Source organism: Phacochoerus africanus, chromosome 8, assembly GCF_016906955.1.
Source record: "Phacochoerus africanus isolate WHEZ1 chromosome 8, ROS_Pafr_v1, whole genome shotgun sequence".
In the NCBI taxonomy this organism is placed as follows: domain Eukaryota; kingdom Metazoa; phylum Chordata; class Mammalia; order Artiodactyla; family Suidae; genus Phacochoerus; species Phacochoerus africanus.
The window spans coordinates 63,172,924-63,199,595 of NC_062551.1; the positions used below are offsets into that span (position 1 = coordinate 63,172,924).

The 26,672-nt window shown below is 64.8% G+C and overlaps 3 protein-coding genes across 4 annotated transcripts; all 3 read right to left on the bottom strand.

Moving 5' to 3' along the window:
• Nucleotides 1-3,072: 3,072 nt before the first annotated feature.
• Nucleotides 3,073-6,116, bottom strand: TNFRSF18 (TNF receptor superfamily member 18). Of its 2 annotated transcripts, XM_047792529.1 has the most exons (5): nucleotides 5,614-6,099; nucleotides 4,698-4,820; nucleotides 3,766-3,853; nucleotides 3,418-3,620; nucleotides 3,073-3,351 (listed from the first exon to the last, which is right to left on the bottom strand). In XM_047792529.1, exons 1-5 carry the CDS (start codon nucleotides 5,999-6,001, stop codon nucleotides 3,224-3,226), a joined length of 930 nt encoding a protein of 309 aa, XP_047648485.1. In that variant the 5' UTR covers nucleotides 6,002-6,099; the 3' UTR covers nucleotides 3,073-3,223. The 2 variants fall into 2 exon arrangements, with proteins under 2 accessions (XP_047648485.1, XP_047648484.1); XM_047792528.1 differs by having other exon boundaries at nucleotides 3,073-3,620; nucleotides 5,614-6,116.
• A 4,361-nt stretch (nucleotides 6,117-10,477) lies between these two features.
• On the bottom strand, nucleotides 10,478-13,306 carry TNFRSF4 (TNF receptor superfamily member 4). Its single transcript, XM_047791027.1, has 7 exons — nucleotides 13,149-13,306; nucleotides 12,688-12,810; nucleotides 12,220-12,327; nucleotides 11,922-11,988; nucleotides 11,128-11,324; nucleotides 10,871-10,999; nucleotides 10,478-10,780 (listed from the first exon to the last, which is right to left on the bottom strand). The coding sequence occupies exons 1-7, from the start codon at nucleotides 13,288-13,290 to the stop codon at nucleotides 10,710-10,712; spliced, it is 837 nt and encodes a 278-aa protein (XP_047646983.1). The 5' UTR covers nucleotides 13,291-13,306; the 3' UTR covers nucleotides 10,478-10,709.
• A 3,185-nt stretch (nucleotides 13,307-16,491) lies between these two features.
• SDF4 (stromal cell derived factor 4) lies at nucleotides 16,492-26,659 on the bottom strand. The gene is made up of 7 exons (XM_047791024.1): nucleotides 26,552-26,659; nucleotides 23,990-24,342; nucleotides 23,504-23,640; nucleotides 22,841-22,954; nucleotides 18,211-18,369; nucleotides 17,754-17,929; nucleotides 16,492-16,977 (listed from the first exon to the last, which is right to left on the bottom strand). The coding sequence occupies exons 2-7, from the start codon at nucleotides 24,292-24,294 to the stop codon at nucleotides 16,801-16,803; spliced, it is 1,068 nt and encodes a 355-aa protein (XP_047646980.1). The 5' UTR covers nucleotides 24,295-24,342; nucleotides 26,552-26,659; the 3' UTR covers nucleotides 16,492-16,800.
• Between the last annotated feature and the right edge of the window lie 13 nt (nucleotides 26,660-26,672).

Genomic DNA, 26,672 nt, shown 5'->3' on the forward strand with positions numbered 1-26,672 from the left:
CGCGGAAGGTCTGGGGAATCAAGCTGCCCTTGGCTTTGACCCAGGAACCACCCGGGGAGCGCCACTATCTCTGCAGCCCCCATCTGGAGGCCCTCACCCTGGCACTCACTGGAGCCTCCCTCAGCCCTTAGCAATCAGAGGTCCATTTCGGCCCAATTGCCCGTGAAGCCTTGAGGACTCAGAGGATGCCGCCCCCCCAGCCCCTCTTCCCTGGAAGGAGTCTCCAAAAAAGGTGTCTGGAACAGCCGTGGCCTGACTCACTCCGGAAAACACCTCAGCCCCCGAAGCTTCCTGGAGAGACGTCTGCCCCTCACCCAGTGTGCAGCCCCTTCCCAGTGGGAAGAGGGTTTCCGGGCCCTGAAAACCACTGAGGGGCCAGAGGAGGGCAGGCCCTGCAGGACTGAGTCCTCTGCTGACCTCAGAGCTCAGCCCAGCTGTGGGAGGAGTGGCTGTGCTCTGGAAGGTTCAGGAAACCATTGAGGAGTGGGTGCCATGGCCCCAGGACCTAGTCAAGGGCCCTGAGGGGCCAAGCTTAGCATCCTGGCACCAGGAGGCAGCCAGCGACAACCTGCCCCTGGACAGCCCCCTGGAGCTGCCCTGGGATGGGTTAGGAGGGGCTGGGGTCCTGTTCCCTCCAGGATGGGATCTCTCTCTCTGCCCACTGTCCATTTGCGGGGGCGGGGAGCGCGCGGGGGTGGGGAGGGAATGGGGGGGTGGGGGGTGGGGGGTGGGGGGTGGGGGGGGAGGGCCGCACCGGATCTCAGTAAGAGAAGTGAGGTCAGAGGCCTTTCCCAGCAAGGTGAGGGGGTGGGGCTGGGTGGGACTCGCTGTTGCTGTTGCGGGAAAAGCACTTCTGGGAACAGAGAGCCGGCTCTGGGCCCTTATCTGAGGCTGAACTGACACCATGGACTCCAACCCTCAGGGGAGAAGTTGTGGTTTTCCGGGGCGGGGGTGTTCCCGGCGGGCAGCCTCACCTGAGGATCTCGCTTAGACCTGGGGACCCAGGTGGGCACAGACCTGCCCCCATTGCAGGAAGCTGAGCTGAGAGAGGGAGGGATGGGTGCCTCTCAACGCCCCCCACCCGCATTGCCCACACACCAGCGCCCCAGAGTCTCCTCGGCCTCCTGCGGCCCTGGGCACTGCCCACCCCACACCCTGCTCACTCCGCTATCCCTCTCCCAAGCTTGGACTTGTTCAGGTCGCCCCTCCCAGAACCCCTGCCCGCTGCTCCTGAGCATCCAGCCTCGCCCTGCCCTTAACGGAGCCCCTCCCCGCCCCTCCCAACTTGCGATCAATTGATCAATTGCGGGATGCTGGGGGCTCCGAGGAGGCTGCCTGGGGAGGCACATGAGCCTGAGAGCGAGCTGATGCAGCTGGGTTCAGACCCCGGTGGAGGTGGCGGGCTAGCCTGGCATCTCTGCTGCGGGGAGGGGCCAGGGCCAAGTGGGCAGCTTTCGCAGAGCTGCCCGGACAGAGCCCCCACCCCACCCCAGGCCGGCCCCAGTCACCCAGCCGCTCCACTCAGTGGGGATGCGAGTCCGCCCACAGCATTGCCCTCTCAGACCTCTCCCCGCGGAGCAGGAATCCCCCGCCGCTCTGCGTCAGCCCTGCCGCCCCCGCGCGGACGTCAGTCGGGCGCTTGTCCCACGCCCGGGCCGCCCACGAGGACTTTCCGCGCTGAGTCAACGGAACGCGCTCCGCCCCCGAGGCCCTAGACGAGCTGTCTAGGATCCGGATCCTGAGCCAGGGCTGGGGACCCCTTTCCCGCATGTAGCAGCGGGGCAGTCAAGTGACCCAGGTGACAAGAGCAAGCCCCAGGGAGAGGCTTCCCGGAGAGGAAGGCGGGTAGGGGAGAGGTTGGCAGGACGGGCGGTCCTGCCTGGAGACAGAGGAGGGCCGATGGGTGTGACTGGCAGGTCCCAGGGACGTGGGCGGAGGGCCGTCCCAGAAACCCCCCTGCCCTTGGCTCCCTGGGATGCCAGAGCCTAGGACCCAAGGGGGGAGGGGGGGACTGAGGGACGAGGACTTCCGGTTTGCTCGGCCCTCCTGCGGCGGAGGTGGGGGGAGGGCACCAGAGCTCCCTCTCCACCTGCCTGCCCTGAGCCTGGCCCGCCCACCCACTGGAACTGGGGGCGTTTGGACCAGTGAGTTGAGGGGGCTCTGCCGGCAGCCTGCGGGGTTGGGGGGGCGGGGGGGGGGGGGGCTGGTGGAGGGGGGCCACCGTCAGGCAGGTGGCCAGGCGTGCTGGCAGCTGGAGGCTACTGCTGCTGAGACCAGTCTCCACTGGCCCGCCTGCCACACCCTGGATGCCAGAGAGTCCTTATCAGCCTCCCAGGTGTCAGCGCTTTGAGGCGGCTGGAAAAATACCACTCACCTCTGCTGGGCAGAACCCCAGGGCCTTGCCCCATGAGAGAGGGTCCGGGGAGGGGTGGAGGCCAGCAGAAGGTCTTGGAGAGACGGCAGGGGCTGTGCCAGACCAGGCCCTGCTGAGGCTGCCCCAATCCACCAAGAAGTGATGGGTACAGAAACTGACCTTGTCCTGGATCGGGGGCCCCAGCGACTCAGGGCAGGTCCCCCACAGGGACCGGCGCGATGTGTGGCCAGCCCAGAGCCAGAGTCTGGAGCAGCAGTGGCCCAGAGACTAGACACACCCCGAGGACGCCCCTGTCCCAGCGAGTGCCAGGCAGACCCCTGGAGGAGGGGGTTTGGACAGGGCAGCCCAGAGACGCAGCGGGCAGGTGCCCAGCATAGCACCTCCCCTGGCAAGGCTTCCCGGGTCGCAGCTGAGGGTTTGCGCCTCTGACTGACATCTGGGAGGGGCTGCGAGTGAGCGCGGCGGGGGAGACCCTGGAGCCTGTCCCCGCCTCCGGCCAGCAGGCGTCTACTCAGGTAACTGGACAAGCATTTATTGAGTGCTGCCTGCAGCCAGGTCCTGTGGTCCCACAGCCTCCTGCCCTGGGAACCAAGCACCACAGCTCCCCACCACAGGGCCAGCAAGAGAGGGAAGCAGCTTCGGGGTGCCTGCGTCTTCCCTGGGGTCCAGTCAGCTGCCGCCTCTTCTGCACGATCGATCGGGGCACTGGTCGCAGCCACCATCCCCCACCTGCTTCCGCCATCGAGGGGAGCAGGGCCGGGCCGAGAGCTGGGGCCCCACAGCAGGGCACAGAGCCCTTGCTCTGGGGGTTCCGGCCCGGGGCCCTCGGGGCCAGAGGACGGCCAAGCCTCACACCCACAGGTCCCCCAGCCGGGCCTTGTTCTCCGACAGCCGCTCACCCCGCTCCTCCTCAGGGAACTGGATGCTGCAAGCATCCTCGGGCGGGGGCGGCGGTGCCTCCAGGAGCAGCTGGGTCTCTGCAAAGGGGCTGTGGTCAGCAGGCGGGCCAGGGGCCCCCGCCCCCTCCCCAGGGCACAACTGACCTGGGGGCCATGCTCTCTGCCTCTTCAGCTGCCAGATGTGCAGGCTCAGCTGGGTCACAGTCAGGACCAGGATGCCGGTGGCCACAGCGAGGAGAAGGACAGTCAGCAGGCTGTGCGGCTCAGCGGGCAGTGGCCCCGGGCTGCACATGGCATTGTGCGTCTTGTTCCCAGGGAACGTGGTGAGAAACCCAAACTGGGAGCAGCTGGGACACAGGGACACAGAGCCCCCTGGTCAGCCCCCAGCCACCGGAGCAGCCCCTCCGCACGCTGCTGTCTGGGGCCCAGCAGAGGCCGCTCCCTCAGAGCAGGCCTGGGCTGCCCGGCCACCAGAAGCCTCCCAGGACTCACTCTGCCCATGGCTTGCAGTGGCCCTCGTGGCCCCCGGAGAAGGTCCCTGCCACGCAGTCAACACACTTGAAGCCGAAATTGAAATTCCCTGGAGACAGACAGACACAGGCTTGGGGGCTGCGGGGTAGATGAGGAGAGGCGCCTGGTGTTTGGGCCACAGCAGAATGACCCCACACGCCTCCTCCGCGTGACACAAGTTCGTAGACCAGGTCCCCTGTGTGCCGCTCTCCAGGGCAGGCTGTGACTTCGGCTGAGGGGAGGGTCCTGATGGGGGGGCGGGGATCTGCCCTCAGTGGTCCGAGGGCGGAGGCAGTGGAAGCAGAGGCGTCAGGAGCCTTCTCTGGACGGCAGGAGAGCAGGAGGCCTAGGGGGGTCCCCTAGGCCCGTCCCGTCCAGCCTTACATGGGCCCCCCTCAGTCCTCGCGCCCCCAGCCCTCACATGTCCAGCTGCCCCTCCCCTCAGGTAAACAGGCCCCAAGAGGGTTCGGCTGCTCCTTCCAGACAAGGGGTTGACCCCCAGGCCGGGCTCTGGGGGACAGCCTGGCTTCATCCAACCGCCCCCTCAGGCGGATGGTCAGGGCCGGTGTAGGCAGAGCCAGGGCCTGAGGGCCAGACAGCCCCCTAACACCCCACTGCTCCTCACAACCGCCCTCCGGGGCATGGTCTCTGGACAAAGAAAGCCAGGCCACGAGAGGGAAGGACAGGCCCCTGGGAGCCATGCCAACGGTGGCGCCCAGCCTCATCCGGCCCGAGGTCCTGAGCAACAGAAGGGCCCCACCCACCAGGGCTTTGAAGGCCCCCAAGGCGGGTGCCCGCTGGCCCAGAGGACATGGCCATAAGCCCCACTTGCGAGCTCCCTTCCACACCTGCAGCCGGGAGCTCGGCCCCTGCCACCTCTCCACCTGCGCAGGCCACCTCCAGCTGCGACTCACCTTCGGGCTGAGCCTCCTGGCCAGGTGGACAGGAGTAGCGCTTGCAGCTCTTACACTGGGGGTCTCCACAGTGGAACTCGGGCTGGATACACTCGCAGTCCATCTCAGGACAGACCCCCTCAGCTGGGCAGGAAGCGGCCTTGTCAGCAGCAGAGCGACCCCTCCGGCCCCCGGGGGGACATGGGGCTGTCGGGGCAGGGCACCCAACTGGGAGCCAGGACCTTGGCTGGTCCAGCTGCATCTTCCCCACTCCTGGGCACCCAGCTCCTCCACCCACCTGGCCTGGCCGCACGCCCCGCTGCCCCGACACTGCTCCTACCCAGCGGGGGGACTGCGACTCGGCATGTGGCCTGGAGCTGTCCCTGCCCGACAAGGGAGTCACCTGGCAGATCTACCCCCCCTCCCCTGTCCATCTTGCACTGCTCTCAGCTGCCTGGACCCTGGCGGCAGCCTGCCTGTCCCTGGACTCTCAGAGCCTCCTCTCCCCACACCCCAGGTCCTGGCAGGGGGACACTCTGGGTGTCTTTCCTGCAATATTTGTTCCCAAAATGACTCATTTCACCTGCCCCTCACCCACAGATGCAGGTCCCCGCCAGGGAGCTGGTGGCAAGTGGGGCTGTGACCTCAACCTGGGCAGGAAGCGTCCTGGGTGATGGCTGCAGGCTCACTACCCACCCAGAAGGATGGGAGCCAGCCCTCCTCCACCTGGGGACTCCAGACCTGTCTGGGGAAGACTCCAGCACCGCCGGTCTCTGCTCACCCTTCCCCGCCTCCGCGCACCTCCCAGGCCCCTGGCCTGAGCTGGGCGCCTTCAGCCCTCCTGGGAGCGCTCTGGACCCGGAAAGTTTGCGCTGAGCTCGGGAAGGGGGCGCTGCGCCGCTGCTTCTCCGCGCGGGGGCTCCCGGCCCCTCCTTACCCCGGGCGCACGAGCGGCAGCAGCGCGCGTTCGTCCCGGTCCCGCGTAGAAGGCGGCCGGCGCCGCAGCTTGAACGCCCCGCCAGACGCTGGCCCAGACCCAGCGCGCAGAGCAGCGCGAAGCCGCACAGGGCCAGGCGCACGCCCCTCGCCCCCATGGCACCCGCGGCCCCCAGGGCCGCACAGCGCTCCTCTGGGACTTGAGGAGGCCAGCCCCCTGAAGACGCGCCAAGACCCCGCCCGGCGCCCCGCCTCTGCCACGCCCCCGGGGCCCCAAGCAATGGTTCCCGTGGGGGACCCCCAAGACCCTGCAACTCAAAATGCAAGTCCGGGGCAGAGGATTTGGGGCAGGGAGGCGGCTCTGCGCCATCCCGACGGGTACGAGTCATCGCACGTTTGTCCACAGCTCAGGACGCGCAGCACGAGGTCCCGGAAGGAACTAGGGACTCGGGGTGGGCCGAGGTCCGCGCAGGCTCACCGCTTGTAACCAGCGCCCCCTTCTGCGGGGATGCTGAGGGTGGGGGAGGCTGGGGGGGCGGGGATGCGGGACCGCTCCCTTCCCCTCGCTTTTGCACAAACCTAAAACAGCTATTAAAAATAGAGTTTTTAAATTCATTATTTTTATTTTTAGGGCTGCACCCAAGGCATATGGAAGTTCCCAGGCTAGGGATGGAATTGGAGGTCTACCTGCCGGCCACAGCCACAGCCCCCGCACCTTGGGAACTGAGCCGCATCTGTGACCTACACCACAGCTCACGGCAATGCCAAATCCTTAACCTGCTGAGTGGCCCGGGGTTCAAACCCGCATCCTAATGGATGCTAGTTGGGTTCATTACCCCTGAGCCACAACAGGAACTCCAAAATTAGAGGGTTTGTTTTTTTTTTTTTAATTCAATGGCACTCAGAGCAGGTGACCACAGAGGAGGGGGCATCTGGGAGACCCACGTGGGGGAGTGACCTTGGGGGATTCCTAAGTGATCTGGAAACTAAATATGCCCCAAATGTGTGTGCCTTTCGGGGGAAACACCGGACACATCCCCAGCCCCATCGTGGCGGGGCGGGGGGGTGGTCAGAAATGTTCTCTATGCAAAACCTGTGGCTGCCAGGTCTGAAGGAACTAGAGTGTGGGTGGGAGGGCCAGCGTGTATGAGTGCCGGATGCGGGGTGGCAGATGGCCCCTGAGTCACTGGGGGAGGCAGCACCCACAGGTGGCTTGTGCTGGGACCCCCCCCCCCCCACATACCCAAGGGTGGACTCAGCAAGGACCCCGTGGGCTGCTAAAATTCTTCTCTGGGAGTTCCCGTCCTGGCACAGCAGAAACAAATCCGACTAGGAACCATGAGGTTGTGGGCTCAATACCTGGCCTCACTCAGTGGGTTAAGGAGTTGCCATGAGCTGTGGCGCAGGTTGCAGACACAGCCTGGATCCCGCGTTGCTGTGGCTGGGGCGTGGGCCGGCAGCTGCAACTCCAATTCGACCCCTCCCCTGGGAACCTCCATATGCTGCGGGTGCGGCCCTAAAAAGCAAAAAATAAAAAAATAAATAATAAAATTATTTGATGCACAGAGTGGGTAGGATGAAGCCTCCAGGTGGCGGACCCCTCACCTGCCAGAAGTCCCCAAATCGCAGGCCTGAGCGGCCTCGAGCCCATCCCGGAATCAAGACAAGCCTCCGTCATTCTGGAAATGAGGACGAGCACCACTGCCACCTCCAACTTGGCCAGCTGGGGCCCCTGCCCCCGACATCTGTGGGTAACCCCTGCTAGAACACTGATCCAACCCCGCAGCTCGGGGAGGAGGCCTCCCAGGCTGCAGCGCAGGTCCCAGCCCAGACCTCCCCATGAACACCTGGTCACCCTGGAGGGTGTGAGCAGTGGCCCCTGACAAGCTCCTGAGCGCAGAGAGCTCAGTTTCCGACTCACTGGGAGACTATCCCTTGTCTCTCTGGGCTCAGTTTCCCCATGTAGCGCCAAGGGGCTCTGGGGCCCTCCCTCCTCCAGGAAGCCTCCCTGGACTTCTTGGCCCTCCAGCAGGGGCTCCGTGCAGGGGAAGCTGGTGAAGCCTGGGGTGGGGGAGCAGTGAGGTCTCAGGAATGTGTCTCTGCTGGTGCCCGCGGGCTGGAGGTGTGTTGACAGCTGTGACCTGGTGACCTGGGGAGACCCAGGAGTCTTTCAAGCTCAAGACCCTTTGAGACCTACAGCCACCACCTCCTCTGATGGAGCAGACATCCTTTCCAGAAGGAAATGACAGGAATTAGCAGTTTGTGGCAAAACTATTGTTCTCAAGTCCTGGGATGTGCTAGTCCCTGCAGGAAAAGGAGGGCCCACAGGGCAGCTGTGGCTCCCGGCTGCCTGGGGAGGCAAGGCCACCCTGACCAGGGCAGGCCTTCTCTGAGGGTCCCCCAGACCTCGCTCCACTCTGAGTGGGGAGTGGGTCTGAGCACGGGGGCAGAAAGGGAGGCCGCCTGGCCATCCCCGGCCACCAGGAACAGGTGCGGCCCGGAGAGTTGGGCAGTGACTTCCGGATCTTCCACCACTGCTCATTTTAAAGGCCTGAGCAGTCAGGTCTGTACCAGCAAGGGGTCACCCAGTTCTGGTAAACACGCTAAATCCCCTACAAACGGTGCCTGTGCGACTAGGTGCTGCGTCTGTTGGCCCTTCTGGAAGCCAACCCAGCCCAGGACAGAGGGGGTAGGCTGCTTGCAAGTTGGACTGCTGGAGGGGCACTGCCACCTGCAGCAGCAGGAAGCCAGGGGCAGGGCCACATGCTGGCGGAGGTGGTGGCTGTGAGCTGAGCTGACAGGAGGCAAGGGTGACGTCAGGAGTGGGCGCCTCATCTGCCCTCCTGTCCCCAAGGCTCCGGAAGACCGCTCCCACGCAGCCACAGGCTGCGGGGTTTCTGTCACCGGGCACCAAGGCGGGGGATGATGTCTATCTGCTTATCTGTATTTTCCAATTCTTTTCGAGCAGCTTGTCACATTTTCATCAGCTGTTCAGCTCACAGAAGTAACGCGTGTTCATGGGGCAGAGGGTCCCACGGGAGCACAGGTGTTAACCACAGGGGCCGTGGCGGGAGGATGGGGAACAGGCGGGGGCCTGGAGCAGGGCCAGTGTGGGGAGGGGAGCTGGGGTCCCACTGGGTGGCTGCCTGGGGGCCCCAGGAGAGCTCAGCCAGGTGTGGAGCCCCGGTCGGCAGAGACGGGAGTGGAGAGCATGTTGAGAAGCAGCGTCGAAGCAAAGCTAAGATGACCAACTTCCATCCGTCCGTCTGACGGCAAAGCGGGGCTGCCGGGGGGTGGGGGGGGCAAGCTGGGGGCTCCCGGCCGCCCGGGGGGAACGGCCCCAGGTTTGAGGAGAAGCCCCTTCCCATGACCTTCGACACTACAGGCCTTAAGACCCGGGTCCCCCCCAGCGCCCACTTCAGTTCCCTGAGCCTCTCTGCATGGCCTGCACGCGGCCCAAGGACCGAGGGTCCCAAGTCAGGGGCCCGTTTGCTGCCCGTTTGAAGGGCAGAGAGCGCGGGGTTCGTTCGCCACCGCGTCCGGGGATCCTTCTCAGGACGCGCATCCGTCTTGTCTTCCCTTTGCACCGGGAGGCCCGAGGGACCCGCGAGGGGTCAGAGGTTGGAGGAGAGGCGGACGAGCCTCTGGGGCAACCCTGGGGAGAAGGCAGCCCCAGAAACGAGGGGGCCCCAGGGGAGGTACGGGGCTCTGCCCACAGCGGAGCCCGGGCCCTCACTGCCCCGGTGTCGGTGCGGAACCCTGGCCAGCGGGGACCACGCCCAGGGCGGCCCGCGGAGTGGGAGGGGCTGGAGCCCCCCAGCGCCAGCGCTGCGAGTGTTCACCAAGTGCACCCCTGCAGGTTGTCTCCTGAGTGGAGCTGTAGCCTCTAGCACAGCACCGTTGTGGCCCTTTATTTTGGTTCCCGGTAGCTCTTGACTCCACCACAGACCTCGAGGGTGAAAAGGGCTGTGGCCGGGGCTCCCGGTGCAGCATCTGCCTTTAGCTCAACTGAGCCCATTAGCCTCACACACGTCCCGTGCAGGGTGGGACACAGAGGCGAACACCCCACGGCTCACTCCTCTGGCCCCAGGCAGGCTCGGGGCTGTGGTCCCCATGGGGCCTGCAGTCCTCCGTCCCTCCAGCCACACATCCGCACCCCTGCCCAGGGCTGGGTCCCGTCCCTCAGTGCTGGCCAGTGGGCCTGTCTGGCTACGAGGACGTGACCAGCCCACTCTGCAGCCCGTGGACGCTTGGGTTCACCTAGGAGCCTTGTCACATAAAGCTGTCTTGTGCCTTTTTGTTCCCGCAGGGAATGGATAAAGGGCTGGCCCCGTCAGGAGCTCCCAGTTTCTCTGCAGGACTTGGGCTGCCGCCCACCACCGGGACTGCCAGGGTGCTCTGGGCCCAGGGGCTCCGGAGGACACCAGGCTGGCCTTGGGGGACTTGGGGCCCTGTAGGCGTCAATGGGGGTCCCAGGGTCACCACCCACTCAGGTCTAGCAGAATGTGGGGTCTGAGAAGCAGCACCCGTGCCTTCTCCTGGGAGGGGCCCCCAGAGAGCGAGAGCTGGTCCTAAAAACCCTTTGGGCCGGGGCCTCAGGGTTCCCATCGGCGCCCATTAGCGCCTGGCCAGGCAGCCCCCGCCAGCCCCTCTCGAGAGCCTAGTGCCAGTCTCTGGGGTCCACGCGCCTAGGTGAGGATCTCACCTGACAGGGCAGTCATCTGGGGCTCCAAGCCCCCCACAGGTACTGGGATGCGCCCACAGGCTGGGGGCTCGGAGGGATCCGCTCAAGCCCCTACCCCATACCCAGCCCTGGCCAGAGACCTCTCCTCTGCCTGCAGCCCACTGGTGCCCAGTCAGAGACCTGCATCCGCCAACGGCATTTATTGGGGCCCCACCTGGGCGGGGAGTATGCACAGCATACGTAGCAGGGCCCGGGGCTCCAGCCCAGGAGCACCTAAAACGGCACAGGGCGGGACGACAGGCATCGGGGCCCAGAGGTGACAGGGTGACAGGAGGTGGGGGCGCACTGGAGCCCCCCCCCCACAGGCCCCAGCTGGGGAGGGGCCGCGGGCTCCCAGCCCCCGCGGACATCGCTCAGGTCTTGGCCAGGCTGGAGTTGGCGTCCGCGTGCTCCTCTTGGATGGGGATCCGGAAGCCGTTTTCCCCTGGGGAGGGGAAGGAGCCAGGCTGGAAGGTGGGCAGGGGTCCCACACCTCCCAGAGGCGGTCTGGGCTGGGGCCGCAGCGGGCACTCACCGGGGGGCTTGGGGGCGTTGGGCAGCAGTCTCCAGGCCCTGTGGTGCAGGAGCAGGACCAGCACAGCAGCCACGGGCGCCAGCAGGACCAGGCCCAGGCCCAGGCCCAGGACAGCAGCCAGTTCAGGGCCTGCGGGGAGGCGGAGCCTGCTGGGGTGGGGTCCACGGAAGGAAGGAGCCCCTGCCCCTCTCCCCCTCACCCCACTCCTCTTTGGGGTTGGGGGAGGGCCCTGCTGGGGCCAAGCCAGGCCCCCTTACCCTTGGGGGACTCTGTGTGGGGCGTCGAGGGTTCCTGTGAGGTCCTTGGCCAGGCAGTGGTGGGCCGGGCAGTGGGGGACCGGGCTGGGGGGCCCTGGGTCTCTTGGGGCAGTGTGGCTGGGGGGCTCCTGTCCTCACAGATGGCGTCCGAGCTGTTGCTGGCCGCCTGCAGTGTTCGCTTCCCCACCAAGGTGCAGCTGGGGGGGCAAGGGTGTTGATCAGGCCAGACACACCCTCGTCCCCTCTCAGCGGATGGCCCAGAACTGGGGACAGGACGAGGGGGACATGGGGAGTGAGAGGGTCCACACGGGACCCCCTCAGGTAACGTCAGCGTCGGGACCAACAGTGGCGCCTGCCGGGCCCCTGGGAGCCTCCGCCCTCCCAGGCCCTCATCCCTTCAAGAACCAGCCCCCCCACGCAGCGGTTCCTGACTGGCTCCCCCCCACACCCTCCTCTCCCAAACGGCTGCCTGTGCTGTGCTCCCGCTCCCGCCACAGACACCCCTGCAGGGAGGGGGCCCTCATCCGTGAAGGAGTGAGGGTCTCACTAAGTCCCTGGGCCTGGGCTGGGGCCTCGCAGGCTCCCCACTCCAGCCTGGCTGTGAGGCGGGTGGGAGGAGGCTGGGCCAGGGCTGAGCAGGGGCTGAGGCTTGGGGTTGGGGGGAGGTGGGGGGGGGGCGGGGGGAAGTGGGCAGGAGCCAGTGGGGAGGGCTGGCGGGAGGACAGGGCCCAGGAGTTCCCTGCCAGCAGCTTCCTCCTCCCAGACCTGTCACCCGGTTCCCAGACCCCACTCACTTGGTCCAGGGCTGACAGGCCTGGTCGTCGCCCGGGGAGAAGTGTCCAGGTGGGCACCGCACACAGTCTGCAACAAAGCCAGCAGGCTCCGCTCATCAGCTGCCCCTCGGGGGCGCCTGGACGCTCACCCCACGCCCCCCGAAGCCCCTCCCTGCCTACGTGCCGCCCTTGGGGTCCTGACCCAGGAGCCCCACCCCAGGCTCTGCTGGGCCCCCTGGGGGGGGTGGCGACAGCATGCGAGGGCCGCGTTCCTTTCACGTGGTTCCCAAGGCCCCTCACCCACACGCCGCCCCCTCACCAACTCCACGCTTGTAGCCGAAGCCATCCTGGGGCTGCGTGCCCGGCCGGCAGCCGCACACGGTGTCTGTCGTGTTTGTGCATCGCTGCTTGACCTCACTTCCACTTCCTGGGAATCAAGTGCAGTGGATGCAGCGGGTGCCGGTGAGGCTGGGGCCCGGGGCTGCGGAGCAGGCAGAGGACCAAGGCCGAGGATCCGCTGCCGCCCCTTCCAGGCCGGCAGCCCCCGGCTCGCTCCCAGCCCTGGATGCCGTGTCCCCCGGGCATCACGCCCTGGCAGCCCCACCGCCTTCCTACCCTCCTCACAGCCTGCTGGGGACTCCAGGAGACGGCCCCCACCAGGCCATGTGGCGCTTGCCCCCCACCCCCGTGGGAGGCCTGGGCTCCTCGTGGGACCCCAGGCAGAGCAGAGCCCCCGCGGCTCCGCGTGGCAGGGCGAGGCGGGGCCGGGGCACCGGACGAGGCTCACGCTGGTTGCACTGGGTGCAGGGCTTGCAGGGCTCGTAGTTCACTGCCTCGTTGTAGAAGCCGGGCTTGCACCGGCTGCACTCGGTTTCCTGAGTGTCGGTGCAGCGCCTCTCCATCCCATAACCTGCACGGGGGCTGGCGTCAGGACGCAGCGCTGGCCCTCCCTTTGACAGCCCCCCGCCCAGCCTCCGGTTGGCCCACTGGCCCAGGTGTGGCTCCAGGTCACCCAGCCTCTTGGAGCGTCACCCACCAGGGCACTCTGAGTCCACTCCCCGTGACACCTGCACCACCTGACCCCGTCTGTAGGTCCCTGTCTACCCATCCCCATGTCTCCAGGTCCCCCACCTCCCCACGCCCTGTTCCTGGCTACGCAGTCCCCCATCCCTGTGTCCCCTGATCCGTCGCCTCGTCCTGTGTCCCTGCAGGCATCCCTCCCCATCCCTCCATTTCTGGGCCACTCACCTGGCTGGCACTCTTTACAGCACCTCCTGCCGCTGGGGTATGTGTCCCCAACACAAGTGAGCCGGGCTGCAGCGCCCAGCACAAGCCCCAGGAGCAGGAGCGCTGAGCTGGGCGCCCTGGGCGGCTGGGCTCCCACGCGCATTCTCAGCTCCGCAGCTCGGGAGTCTGGGGTTTTTCCTTGCAGGATGTGGCTATAAGGGCTGTGGGGGAAGGGTGGGGAGGGCAGGAGGAGGAGGGGGCCAGGAGGAAGGAGGCCCCAGGAAGGGCTGGTGACCCCGACCCAGGCAGGCAGCGGGAAGGCAGCCCTTCTGGGAAGCCCCCCTCCAGGCCGTGGGCTTCCCTTCTGCCCTGCCCCAGGGCCCCCCACTTCCCAACAATGCCCGTGGGGCTCAGGCTCAGCGCAGCCAGCAGACCTGGGACCTAAGTGGGGACCTGCAGCCCCCGACACCTGCCAGGGCCAGGCCAGAGCCTCCCCCCCACGGGTCTGCTCTCCCAACACACACACTGGATCCCTCCCACTCCTGTCTCAGCTAAATGGAGCCCCTTTGGCCTGAGGGTCTCCCGCCCTGCCCGGCCTGGCCAAGCTGCCCGGACCAGGCCAGTCTTGGGACCCTCAAGTGGCCCCTTCTGGGCACCCACTCGTCCTGCAGGGCAGACCCCTCAGGAAGAGCAGGGGCTTCTCCCACCACCCTGCAGTCCACACTGATGCCAACCCTCACCCCTCCTCTGCCAGAGGGTGCACGGGGCATGTGGACGAGCAAAGACCACACGCTGGGTCAGGGGACAGGCCTCCCCAAGTCTTGGGCCTTCTCCCAGGCAGCTGCGAGGGAGGGTGGCGGCACCGAGGGTTTCAGAGTGTGGTCACCGGCCTGTGTCCAGAACTAGGTTAGACCGATGCACTAGGAGCCCTTCTGGTGGGTTGGACGCTGCGCAGCCAGTGCCCACAGTGCGCGTGTGTGCGTGTGCACACTGAGCAGGGAGCTACAGACTGAACTTGCACCAGTGCCACAGACCCCCACGTGGAAGGAGCCTGACCCCTGGGCAGCTGGATTCAGAGATAGGGTCTCTCAGGAGGCAGTCAAGGTCGGTGACTGCTGTCCTTACAAGACGGGTCAGGGCCAGCACAGGGCCTCTGACGTCCAGCCTCCAGGACTGGGGCGAAGAGCGAACACGCGCTGCCAGGCAGGCCCTGCCCGTTCCTTGGGTGTGGCGTGTGCCTGGGAGCGTGTGTCAGCCGTGTGCATGGCATGCGTGTATGGCACTGGCCCCACGTGCCAGGATGCATGTGTGCTGCTCCCGTGAGCTCCTGGGCACATGCCCGGAGGGGTCCTGTGAGGCCAAACCCTCTCCTTGAACGCTCTGGGGGCTGCACTGGGCTCTTCTTGCCCCCACAGCCACCCCAGGTTCGGGTGTTCCCACAGCACCACTGGGACAGGAAGGTGACCTCGGACGTGGGCTGGGCAGTCCCAGGACAAGCAGGAGGGCCCACGTGCTGACCACTGGGGGCTCGAGGGGGAAAGAGCCCGGGGCCCGGTGAACATGCACACACGTGCGCTTTCTCCCTTGCAGAGCTGAACACTGGTGCCGAGCAGGGAGGTGGCACTGTATCGTTTGGTGCCTTTTACGGCTTTTTTTTGTCTTCTGTCTTTTTTAGGGCCGCTCCTGCAACATATGGAGGGTCCCAGGCTAGGGGTCAAATCGGAGCTGCAGCTGCTGGCCTCCGTCACAACCACGCTGGATCCAAGCCTCATCTGCCACCTACGCCACAGCTGGCAGCAGCACCGGACCCTCAACCCACTGAGCGAGGCCAGGGATCCATCCCGCATCCTCACGGATCCTAGTCGGGCCCTGAGCTACACCGGGAACTCCCCCGGTGCCTCTTAAATCTTAACCCAGAGTGAAGATCGTCTGCTTAACAGTCAACCTGAGGTTCCAGGTTTGGGGGGGGGAGCTCCTGCCGGGGCTGGAAACCCCCTCCTCCTGGGGGGGGGGGGGGGGCGCAGGTTAGAGGTGGAGCCCCCTGCCCACCTGCGGGAAATTCCGCCTCAGCCTGGCTCCGCCCGCGGGCAGGGGCCACTGCAGGGTCGCCTGCCTGAGCCTCCAAAAAGGGAGGTCCAGGGGGCAGGGCGGAGCACGCGGGCAGCCTGCGGCGCTGGCATGTGTGTGTGCCCTGTTTCCAGGAACGCTGGGGGCTGCCGACCCTCTGGCGGTGCTGGCCTCCTCTGCCTGAGGCCCTGAAGGCCTGGCCAGGTACAGGGGTCTGCTCGCGGTGGTCCGTGGGGCAGATAACTGCACCACTGCACCAGCAGGCCCAGCCCGGGCCCAGCCCACACCTCTGCCCGGACATCGCAGCAGCGCGTGGCCACCTGCCACGCAGGGCCTGGCCCACCAAGGGGCCTGCCTTCCCACCACGCACTCTGGGCTCAGTTCTGAAAACAGCCTTTCCTCTTGTTTGTCTGGAAACCAGCCCAGGTGTCACCGCACCCTGCTGTCTGTGGCAGCCCCTCCCCACGCTGCTGGGAAGCAGGTCACGTGGGCAGCTCAGGGCGGGTGCTCTGCCCACCCAGCTGGAACCTCCAACCCCGGCAGGGCCTTCCAAGGCCCAAAAGGGCCTGCTGGCCAACGAATTGTCCCCTGAGGTCCCTTGGGCCCTGGCTCAGGACTCCGAGGCGGGGGCTGGCAGGGGGGGCTGGCAGGCGGCCAGCTTGTCAGGTGCGTAGCTCAGAGACCACCCCCCCTCGGTCCTTCCAACCCTTGCAGCTCAATCCCTCCGCCCCCGGCTCGGGAAGGGCTGGTACGCTGGTGGCACGAGGCCGCCTGACAGCAACCATGTGGCCCTCCTGCCGCAGGCTCCTGAAACCCCAGGCCCGACCACAAGCTCAGCAAGCTCCTGACCCCTCGGCCACCCTGCCCCGTCCACCAGACCAGACCCCAGGCCAGGAGTCCGGGCAGCGCCCCCCACCCCCACAGTTCTCCAACCCTCCTGGGGCCCCAGGGCTCCTCCTCAGAGCCTCCTCTCCACCTAAAACCCCATTTCCTCCCGCCCCTCCCTGCCTCCTGGCTTTACATCTGCAGCCCAGACCCCCAGCTCCCACCTTGCAGAGGCCCCTTCCTGCCCTGGGGCCCCTCACACACGGCCCCCCACCGGTCCACTGCCCTGTCGCCCTCCCCGTGGTGGCCCGGGTGGGCGCCCGGCACACAGGGGATCGCAGGCGCCAGGAAGCGCCGGATTCTAACCAAACCGCCCGCCGCAAAGCTTCAAGTGGAGACGCCCGGCCACAGACGCTCCAAGTTATCGATTACGTGGTTTTCTCCCCCCGCCACACACAAAAAAAGAAGAGGCTAGGAGAAAAAGGCAACTGTATTTTAAAGTACATTAATGAGGTTCTCGTCGCGGGTGTTCACGTTTTCTCAGAGGCCGAACACGGAGGGGCCGGTGACGGTGGTCACGGCCGCCCCCACGGGCGGAGCAGCCCGGCCAGCAGAGCAATGCAAACATCTTTCGGTTTTCCAGGAAACGGCAGGAGCTGCGGTGCCCCCTGAGGTGCGTGAGCACGGGCGACGGGGCAGCGGCTTCCGCAGAAGGGCTGCAGTTCTCAGAAGCGCGGTGCTGCGACGACGCGGGACGAGGCGCTGCGGGGGCGGCGCGTGCTCAGAACTCCTCGTGCACGCTGCGGGCGTAGTCCACCAGCTTGCTGCCCGTGAAGAACTCGCTGTACTTGAGCACCTCCTCAGGCTCCAGGTAGTGGTTCTGGTTCTCGTCAGCGACGGCGATCATCTGCTTGGCCTCGTTGAGGGCGCTGAACTCGTTCATGGGGTCCATGTAGTCCTGCAAGGGCCCCTCCAGCGTCTCCCCCGCCCTCGGCCTGGCGCCCAGCCACGCCGCCAGACCCCCAGGACACGCGGCCACCCCCGCGCGCTCGGCACCCCAGCCTCAGAGGCAGGCCAGCCTCACGTGCGACCCCGTGGGCTGGAGGACAGGGCAGGGCAGTGGGCGGTTCCAGAACGTCTGGGAGGCTCAGCCTGGCAGCCCTCCCCGCCGGGTGGGGGGGGATTGGGAGGGGGGGCGCCTCCCCGACCTCCTCAGGGGACCACCCAGATCCCAGATGTGGACAAGGCCGGCCGCGGCCGCCGGGTCTCGGGCTCACAGGAAGGAGCGCCAGCCCTGGGCCCCGCCAGCCCTGGGCCCCGCCAACCCTGGGCCCCGCCAGCCCTGGGCAGGGATCAGAGAATTCCGCGTAGAGTGAAATGACTCAGCAGCAAAATGGGAAAAAACAAGCCCCACGCAGCACCTACACGCAATACCAGTGAACACACCTCAGAGGCAGGTGGCGAGCCAGCCCACGCCCGTGCCCCTCGTGCCCAAGCATCTGGACAGAGGGCCCAGCGGGCAGCCGCTCCTGAGCCTGCGAGGCTGCCTGACCCAGGCACCCGACCCGGTGCCGGGCACCGACACTGTGCCCTAACGCCCCGCAGCAGGCACGTGCCCGCCACTTCCACGGGCTCAACCGGCCCCAGGCACCCCGGCCACGGGACGAGCCACGACCAGAACCACGAGGCCTTCCTGGCTCAGGCCGGGGCTCCCCGCCACAGTCCCCTGCTCACCTCCAGCTCCGCCATGGTCACGATCCCGTCATGGTCAGCATCAATCAGTTCCTCAAACTCCCTCCTCCTGTCCCTCACCCAGCCGTCGTCAATGTCCTGGCCTTGCTGGTTCTCCACGGTGCCCGCGGGCAGAGAGATGAACTCGGGCAGCGAGAGCCTCTTGTCACCATCCTGGTCTGCAGGACAAAGGGCAGACCCTCAAGACTCCAGTGGGCACAGGAGCGCCAGGCCCCTCGGGAGAAAAGTCAACCGCCCGGGTTTTGCAGCCAGGCCTCCGGTTTGTGAGGGTTCAGTCTGACCCGAACAGGTGTGTCTCTCAGGACCTGCGGCCAGATGGCATCGGCCAGGGCCAGGCCTGCCCTCGTCGGGCGGCCGCGCGGCCTCCCAGGGCCTCCGCAGCCCAGGACTGGCCGCGCTGACCTCTGCCAGGAGGACCGGCGGGGTGGGGGGGCCTCACCCAGGTCCCGGATGATCTCCTTGGCCATGAACTGGAGCATGCCGCGGCTGTGCTCGGGGTGCAGGAAGGACAGGAACTCCTTCTCAGTCAGCAGCAGGTCCGGGGGGGGACTGTCCGCCTGATACCAGCGGTCTTTGAGGTTCTCCAGGACTTCCTGTGCTGAGAGGCATGCCTCCGTGAGGATCTGGGCACGCGGAAGCCCAGCAGCCTCCGTGCGCCAGGCCGAGGCCCTGCCCTTGGGAGGGGAGCTCGGCCCCCCGAAGGCAGAGGCGCAGCCGGCCCAGACACAGGCCCGGCCCCCGGCAGCCTTGCTCCCAGCGGGGTGGAACATCTCTGCAGGGACAAGGACACGACTCGGGCCTGCCCTTCATCCCGTGCACCCTCCACGGGCAGGGCTCAGGGGGAAACCCTATTTCCACGATGCCCCTGCCCCTCCCTCCATGGGAAGGCCGCATGGCACGTGGGGGGGTCCTGGGGCCGGTGACCACCCGGGGCCCTGCTGCAGCTTTCCGCTGGGAGCAGGGACGCCCAAGTCACAACAGGGGATCCCACACAAGGCCTGCAACCTCGACCCCACTGCCTCCGACAGACGGCAGATCCCGTGGCACAACTTTCAGGAGCAAATCCACCTCAGGCAGGTGGGAGCGGCTGGTTGTTCCCTGCCTGTCCAACCACGGGGACGGAGCAGCGGACAGGCACAGGTTGGCCATGTCTACCTGGAGCCTGGGCATGGGTCCTGATGTGGAGACGGGATCTTTGCAGCTGTGACTAATCATCCCGAGGTGAGGTTGCCTGGGATCTCAGGTGGGCCCTCACCCAGATGTCCTTGGCTAGGAGGACACAGAGGCTGGAGAGGAGTGGCCACCAGCAGGGACGCTGGCAGCACTAGAAGCTGCGGGGGGGGGGGGGGGGGGCACCTGGCAGGGAGCCTTCTGCAGGGTGCTATGGTGCAGCCCCAAGGACCCGCGTGTGGCGGGTGACCTCGAGCTCACCTCTCACCCTCCCGCCATGCTCTCCGGGCCTCTGGGACCCTTGACAGCTGCTCCTCACCTCTGAGCCCCCAAACCTGCTCACCTCACAGACTGAGAAGGGGGCAAGGGACTCATGAACAGACAGGAGGGGAGACGAGGGCTGGGCGGGCACGCTGAACGCAGGGCACAGATTTCCAACTCACCGGCTCCGGCCCCAGGGGGAGGACTGAGACACCACGAACTCTAAGCCAAGGAAGGACGTGTCCCAGCCCCACACCCCCCAAGGAAAAGGGTGCTGAAGACAGACAAGCGGGGCCAGGTGGACGGCAGCTGCCCAAGAAGCCAGCATCCAATCACCGCTGGCAGGAAGCGGATGGGGCCGAGTCTTCGGAAGCCTCTAAAGGGCCCTTAAGTGAGTTCCTGCTGGGGGCAGCAGGTTAAGGAGCCAGTGTGGTCTCTAGGTGGCACAGATCCCGTGCCCAGCCCGACACATGGGGTTAAGGATCTGGGGTTGCTACCGCTATGGCGCAGGCCACAACTGCGGTTGGGATTTGATCCCTGGCCAGGGAGCTCCCACATGCTGCGGGTTGCGGCCAAAAAAAGAAAAGATACCTTCAGAAAACAGTCGGAACCACAGGACAGATGATGGAGACACAAAATGATCCGAAAATGGCCAATGACCACTTTTGGAAGAGCCTAATTAACATCCTGCTTACAGGGCTTAGAGAAAAACAGGACCAAAGCTCCCGTCGTGGCGCAGGGAAAACCAGTCTGACTAGCATCCGTGAGGATGCAGGTTCGATCCCTGGCCTCACTCAGGGGATCTGGGATCCAGCATCGCTGTGAGCTGTGGCATAGGCCAGCGGCTGTAGCTCTGATTCATCCCCTAGCCTGGGAACTTCCATATGCCACACATGCACCCCTAAAAAGCAAAAAACCGAAAGAAGTAAATAAATAAAAAATAAATCCCACACCAACCGAGGAAAAGGAAAAAAAGAAAGAAACAGAAACAAGCTTAACTCCCCTATTAATAAGATATCCAGCATGGCTCAGAAAATAAAGCTACACTCTGTGGAGTCCACTGAAAACCAAACTGCTGTAGAAAGAGCAGGCCTCAGAGTTCCCATCCTGGCTCAGCAGAAAAGAATCTGACTAGCATCCAAGAGAACACAGGTTCGATCCCTGGCCTCACGCAGTGGCTTAAAGATCCAGCGTTGTCATGAGCTGTGGTGTAGGTCGCAGATGCAGCTTGGATCTGGTGTTGCTGTGGCTGTGGTGTAGGCCGGCGGCTGCAGCTCCAATTCAACCCCTAGCCTGGGAACCTCCACAGGCCGTGGGTGAGAGCCCCCCCCCCAAAAAAAAAGAAAGACTCAGCCTCGAGGGGGTTCCAGGTAAATTCTACCCAACACGTAAGGAGAAGGTCATACCATCTCATCGACTCTTCCAGAGGAGAGAGGCAGAGGATGTATGTACTTCCTAACCGACTATGGGAGACCCAGACACCCACACCAGAAAGATACAACAAGAAAAGAAAACCATAGCCCAGCATCTCGCATGAACGTAGGTGCAAAAACACTCAGCAAAACACCAGCAGGTCAAATCCAACACTGTGTGAAGAGAATTTCACACCACAGCGGAGTGTGAGTTGCTCCGGGCAGGCAAGGTTGGTTTGACATCTGAGACTCAACGGATATCACCCGCCACATCCACAAGCAAATGAGGAAGAATCACATGACCGTATCAACAGACACAGAAAAAGCATCTGCCCAAATCCAATACCCACTTATGATCAAAACTCTAAGCAAACTAGGGGCGACCCAGCCGGCTCGATCGAGAACCTTTACCCAACCCACAACTAAGATGACGTTCAATGGTGAGAAACTCGAGGCTTTCCCACTAAAATCAGATATAAAGCAAGAACGGGCCCTCTCATCACTGCTTCTCCCCCTCGTGCGGGAAGTCCCAGCTCACACACGCAAACAGGAAAAGGGACCCAGGGACGCTGACGGGAAGGAGGGAACAAACCATCTTCATTCAACGACATGACACTGGCCTACGCAGAAAATTCAGAGGAATCGGCCAGAAACTCCTGGAACCACTGAGCAAGTACGGCAAGGTCACAGGACAGAAGCTGACTCACAGACACCAACTACCTCCCTGCACACCCGCCAGGAAGGTGAAATCTGGAGTTGAAACCTAAAGAACAGAGTTCCCGTTGTGGCTCAGTGGTTAACGAACCTGACTAGGAACCATGGGCTGCAGCTTCAACCCCTGGCCTTGCTCAGTGGGTTAAGGATCTGGCGTTGCCGTGAGCTGTGGTGTAGGTCGCAGACATGGCTCGGATCCCACGTTGCTGTGGCTGTGGCGTAGGCCTGCGGCTACAGCTCCAATTAGACCCCTAGCCTGGGAACCTCCATAGGCTGCAAGTACGGCCCTAAAAAAACAAACAAAAAAAACACCCAAAAAACTAAAGAGCAAGTGCAAACGGAAATAAGGCCCGGACTGCAGCCTGGATGGCAGACAAGGCGCTCCGCCCAGAGACAACCCCGCAGGGCGTCTCGAGAAAGACAATGGTAACGGACACCCACGGACCAAACCCGCCTCAGAGCAGAGGCTGGAAGGACATCAAGGAGGCTGTGACACCCAAGCCCGCCGGTGGGGCGGACACGAACCGAGCAGGGCAGCGTCCTGGGTACAGAGATGCGCCAGAGAAAACCCTGCACACACGTGTCCATCCAGAGGGACGGCCCGCCGCGTAAAGAATGAACAGGAGACAACAGGCAGCACGAGGCGCTCTGACGAAGCTCTGACAGGCAAACGGGCCCCCAGGCTGTGAACAGACCGCAGGAGGACAGGAGGGCACAGAGCCGCAGTGACGCTTTGTTTATTTACTTATTTATTTATTTGTTTTGGCCACGCACCCAGCCTGCAGAAGTTCTCAGGCCAGAGATCGAACCATGCCACAGCAATGACAATGCCAGATCCTCAACCTGCAGAGCCACCAGGGAACTCCCAGTGATAACATGAGAACTCAGCTAAGGGGCATCAAATTTTGTATCAGGGATTCAGGATTTTAAAGGAATATCTCTGGGAGTTCCTGTTGTGGTGCCCTGGAAACTAATCCAACTAGTATCCATGAGGATGCAGGTTCGATCCCTGGCCTTGCTCAGTGGGTTAAGGATCTGGCATTGCCCTGAGCTGTGGTGTAGGCCGCAAATGTGGCTCGGATCCCCTGTTGCTGTGGCTGTGGTGTAGGCTGGGCAGCTACAGCTCTGATTGCACCCCTAGCCTGGGAACCTCCATGTGCAGGTGTGGCCCTAAAAAAAGCAATAAATAAATAAATAAGTAAATAAATAAACCAACCAACCAACCAAGGAGCATCTCTGAGAAGCTAAAGCAGGAAGAATCTGTCCTGACGCTGCGCCCGCCGCGCCAGCTCCCACCCACACCACCCCTCAGGCAGATGCCCCCCGCCAAGCTCCCAGCTCAGGACTTGGACCTGTCCCTGCCGACACTTGCCTCCCTGTGTGTCCAGTACCTTCCGCCGCCCACTCCCCAGAGCTCAGGGGTGCTCCAGGCCGCCAGCTGTCCCCCGACCCACGGGAGGCTGGGGACATTGTCACGCACGTCACACCGGCCACGGGAGGCCGAGCACTCACTCTCTTCATCGATGTTCAGGTCCCACTTATTCTTTATCTTATCAGCGATTTCTCTCTCATCGTGGCCTTTGCTCGCCAAAAACTTCACCCGGTACTCATCCCAGGACACACGGCCTGAAAGAGCAAACCAACCCGGAGGAGAGTTAACGAGGAACGTTTCCTTCTTTTTGCTCTTTTTAGGGTCCCACCTGCAGCATAAAGAGGTTCCAAGGCTGGGGGCTGAACCGGAGCTGCAGCTGCCGGCCGACACCACAGCCACAGCCACACCGAATCTGAGCCGGGTCTGCGACCTACACCACAGCTCACGGCAACGCCGGATCCTCAACCCACTGAGAGAGGCCAGGGATCCAACCCGCAGCCTCATGGACACTAGTCCGGTTCGTAACCTGTTGGGCCACAGGAGGAGCTCCCAGCAACCCATGTCTTTAACAAGAGACATTGAACTGTTTCAGGACATCTGTCAAAACTCCTTGTGCTACGGGCAGTGGGGAAGGCAGAAGCCTCAAAGGCCCAGCTCCCACCCTCCTGCCCGGGCCCCGGTCTGAGGCAGAACGGCCAGAGCCCAGCCCTGGGGCCTCAGCCACAAAGCCCGCTGCAACGCGTCTCTCGCAGGCAGCTCCGCAAGGGCCCTCCCGGCTCCGGCCGTCCGGGCCCTCGGCGCACCGTCGCCGTCGGGGTCCACGGCGCTGAAATGCATCTTGCTCTCAGCGACGGCCTGCTGGAAGTGCTCGGCCGTTTTCTCCATGATCCAGCGCTGCATCTCCTTGGCGCTGATCCTCCTGTCCGTGTTCAGGTCCACCCTGCGGGCCCGAGAACGCATCGGACGAGGCCCCAGGACCCCGACAGCGGCGGAAGGCCCGAGGGGCTCCACGGGCAGCCGCGGAAACACCCGGAACAGAGCCACCCCCACCAAGGGTCATGCAGGAAAAGCCGGGAAGCTGGAGGCTGCTGGGGACACAGTGGGGAGCCAGGGAGGATGACGGGGGGCCGGGCGGGGCGCTCTCAGCTGCCCCTTGCTGTCGCCACCCCAGCAGTCTCAAGACCACCAGGAGAGGAAGAGACCCTCCGCCCCCCACCCGCTGCTGCCAGAGGGCAGATCGCCAGCCAGGTCCTCAGGCCCCACGCCTGGGACACCGGCATGTCTCCTACTTGGAGAAGATGACCATCAGCTTCCGCCGGCTCCTCCGAGGCTCTGCGTCCTCCTCGAAGCCGCCCGTGTCCTTGCCCAGGAAGACCTCCTGGTGGAAATCCTTGTTGAGGTGCCCGTCCATCTCCAGCTTCACCCCGGTCAGGTGGTCCGGGGGCAGGATCTCCTCTTCCTCCCTGTGGCCCGCTCTCTCGCGAGCAGACGAGTGGTTGGCAGGCCGGGCCGACGCGTCCATCAGAAGGGCCACCCCCAGGAGCCAGAGGCAGCGGGCAGCCAGGCCACCGAGGGGGGCCAGCCTGGGTGCCATGGCCACAGGGGTCTGCGCTGTGGGACGGCCGGCGCGCGCGGCCAGGAGCTGGGGAGAGAGCGGGGGGCCAAGTGAGGCCGAGGAAGCACACAGCCCACCTGCCGCCCCTGGCACGGAGGCTGCCAGGCCCGGACCGGCAGCAGGGGTCTAAGGAGGAGACCCAGAGCCACGGGCAGACGGAGGCCCAGCAAGTCCTTCACGAGAGAAGCGTTTCCTTCGTGATGCGAACGCAACTCCTCGGCTCCTGGGCATTGTGTGTTCTCCTTTTCCCGGGCCCTGTCCTCCTCAGGTTAAGTGGCCTTGCCTCGAGGTGCGGCCAGCGCCGCCAACCCCACCCTCGCAAGGCTCACAGCAGTTGCTCTGGGCGTGGTCCGTCTCTGTCCCTCCTGGCACTGAGACGGACCCCAGAGTCACAGTCGCTCACTCTCCAGATGCCAGCGTGGCACTCCTGAGCTCCAGCACTGTGGCCAAGTCACGTGACCCTCTCAGCCTCAGCTTCTCCCCAGCAACAGGGGCCTCCTCCCCACCCCGAGGCTCTGCGAGGGCCTGGAACCAGCAGAGCACAAACCCACCCGGCAGCAGGGTGCCACCCTCCCCTGTCACCCTTGTGCACACACATGCACACCTACACGTGTACACGCACACACACGCACGCACACACACCAGAAGCTGGGGTACCCAGCAAGTCTGTCACCCTGCATGTCCCTGGGCCTGAAGGAACAAGGCCACCGTCCGTCCTCGTCAGGGAGCCGGGGGCCACAGGAGCTCCCACTGGGCACCTGGCCGCCCCGCCGCTCTCCCGCCTGCTCCTTCCACCTGGCGGGCCTGCCCCCCGCAAGCCTCCTCCCCAGTCCCCACGGGGCTCCTCTCGGACCTTCCAGGTCCCTGACGCGTGCCTCTTGGAGCCTGTCCACCTGGCAAACACCTGCTGGCCCTTCCAGGCGCCACAGAGCACCCCTCCCCTGGCAGGCTTTACAGGGAGCAGCAGCAGAGGAAAGCCCACCCACGCCGGGGTGCCGCATGCAGCCGAGCTGCGGCACAAGAGGGAGCTGCGGCACAAGAGGTTCCGGAACCACAGTGCCTCCATCACACAAAACAGACTCCTGTGCTGGCAAGAGCGCAGCGCCACACCGCAGCCCGAGGGCCCCAGCAGACGCCACCACCTGCTTCTTCCACGCCCGACTCACGTCAACCCCTGGCAAGGGGACATGCCACACATCAGTCCTCTGGGCCCAGCAACGAGACCCTGCTCTCTGAGCTCGGCTGATTCATTCGTTTGAGGGAAAAACTCACAAAAGGGCAGCCTGACCTCCCTCTTTCCGTCAGGGCCTGCACCCTCCCGAAACCCACCAGAGCCCACCAGCCCCGCTCTCTGTGCTGTCACTGTCTCCTGCACCACGTCTAACGGAACTGCCACCTGTCCCCCTCTGAGCATATGGTCCCAGCACCTGTCACACCATCCACGCACAGCAGGCCCTAACAAACCCCAGCAAGCAAAGACAGGCCTTTCTGCCCTTCCCCGATGCCCAGTTCCTGACCTCCCTGCGCAAACCAAGACAACTTCCTCCTGGCCGGCGCCACCCCACCTACCGAGGCCATAAAAACAGACGTCATGTCCAAACAGACTGTGCTTGGCTTCTTCGACCAACGCTCAATGCTCCCTAGCGCGACCGGTGGTACAGGGCGTGTTATTTACACGACGTGAAGTACAAAGGGTAACCCCCAAGCAACCACGGAGACGTCAAAAGGTCAGCTCGGCGTCCTCCCCTCCGCTCACAACGTTTATGCCCCTTCCCAGCACAGACCGAGCGGCACGACCCAGGACGTCGCTCAGCTGCCCCACCTCCTGCCCCTCGGGATGGGATTTCCAAGCTGGGTCGGCCCAGTTGACCAGAGGACTCCACCCCACGACTCCCGGCCATCCCTGGGGGTCCGTTCTGGTGCAACTGGTGCAGCTGCCGTCGTTAACAGCCAAGCGCTTTTCCTAAAAGATACGTTACGGGCTGTAGGAGTCGCGCCCGGCATTGGCTCAACCGGGCGTCACGGGCCTCAGGCGCGACCTGAGACCCTCAGCACAGCCTGCACGGCCGGACCGCAACCGCCTCGGACAGACGGCCGTGAGCGAGCCTGGCCGCCCGGACTCCACCGACCCCCGGCCGCCGCATCCGAGGGGCCCGGCCGGCGGGGTCAGAGAGCCGCCTGGGGCGCCCCCTGGCCTGCGCGCTCCGCTCCCCGCCGCCCCGGGGTCCTCACTCACCGCTTCTTTCTCGGCGCTCAGGATACGCCGAGGGGCCCGAGCGCCCGAGACGCCTCCAACGGGCCACCGCTAGGCCGCGGCCATTTTTCTTCCGGGAAGAGGAGGGTCACGGGGCGGTGCG

Bases quoted from the DNA above. Each gene is read 5' to 3' on its own strand.
- TNFRSF18 (XM_047792528.1), bottom strand. From the start codon at position 6,001: ATGACTCGTACCCGTCGGGATGGCGCAGAGCCGCCTCCCTGCCCCAAA. The intron at 3,854-4,697 runs GTGAGTCGCAGC...GTCTGTCTCCAG, and splicing joins CCAGGAGGCTCAGCCCGAAG to GGAATTTCAATTTCGGCTTC. The intron at 3,621-3,765 runs GTGAGTCCTGGG...CCTGTGTCCCAG, and splicing joins CACTGCAAGCCATGGGCAGA to CTGCTCCCAGTTTGGGTTTC.
- TNFRSF4 (XM_047791027.1), bottom strand. From the start codon at position 13,290: ATGCGCGTGGGAGCCCAGCCGCCCAGGGCGCCCAGCTCAGCGCTCCTG. The intron at 12,811-13,148 runs GTGAGTGGCCCA...GCCCCCGTGCAG, and splicing joins CTGTAAAGAGTGCCAGCCAG to GTTATGGGATGGAGAGGCGC. The intron at 10,781-10,870 runs GTGAGTGCCCGC...TCCCCTCCCCAG, and splicing joins CAACGCCCCCAAGCCCCCCG to GGGAAAACGGCTTCCGGATC.
- SDF4 (XM_047791024.1), bottom strand. From the start codon at position 24,294: ATGGCACCCAGGCTGGCCCCCCTCGGTGGCCTGGCTGCCCGCTGCCTC. The intron at 23,641-23,989 runs GTAGGAGACATG...TCGGGCCCGCAG, and splicing joins CTGATGGTCATCTTCTCCAA to GGTGGACCTGAACACGGACA. The intron at 18,370-22,840 runs GTGAGTGCTCGG...CATGCCTCTCAG, and splicing joins CCTGAACATCGATGAAGAGA to CACAGGAAGTCCTGGAGAAC.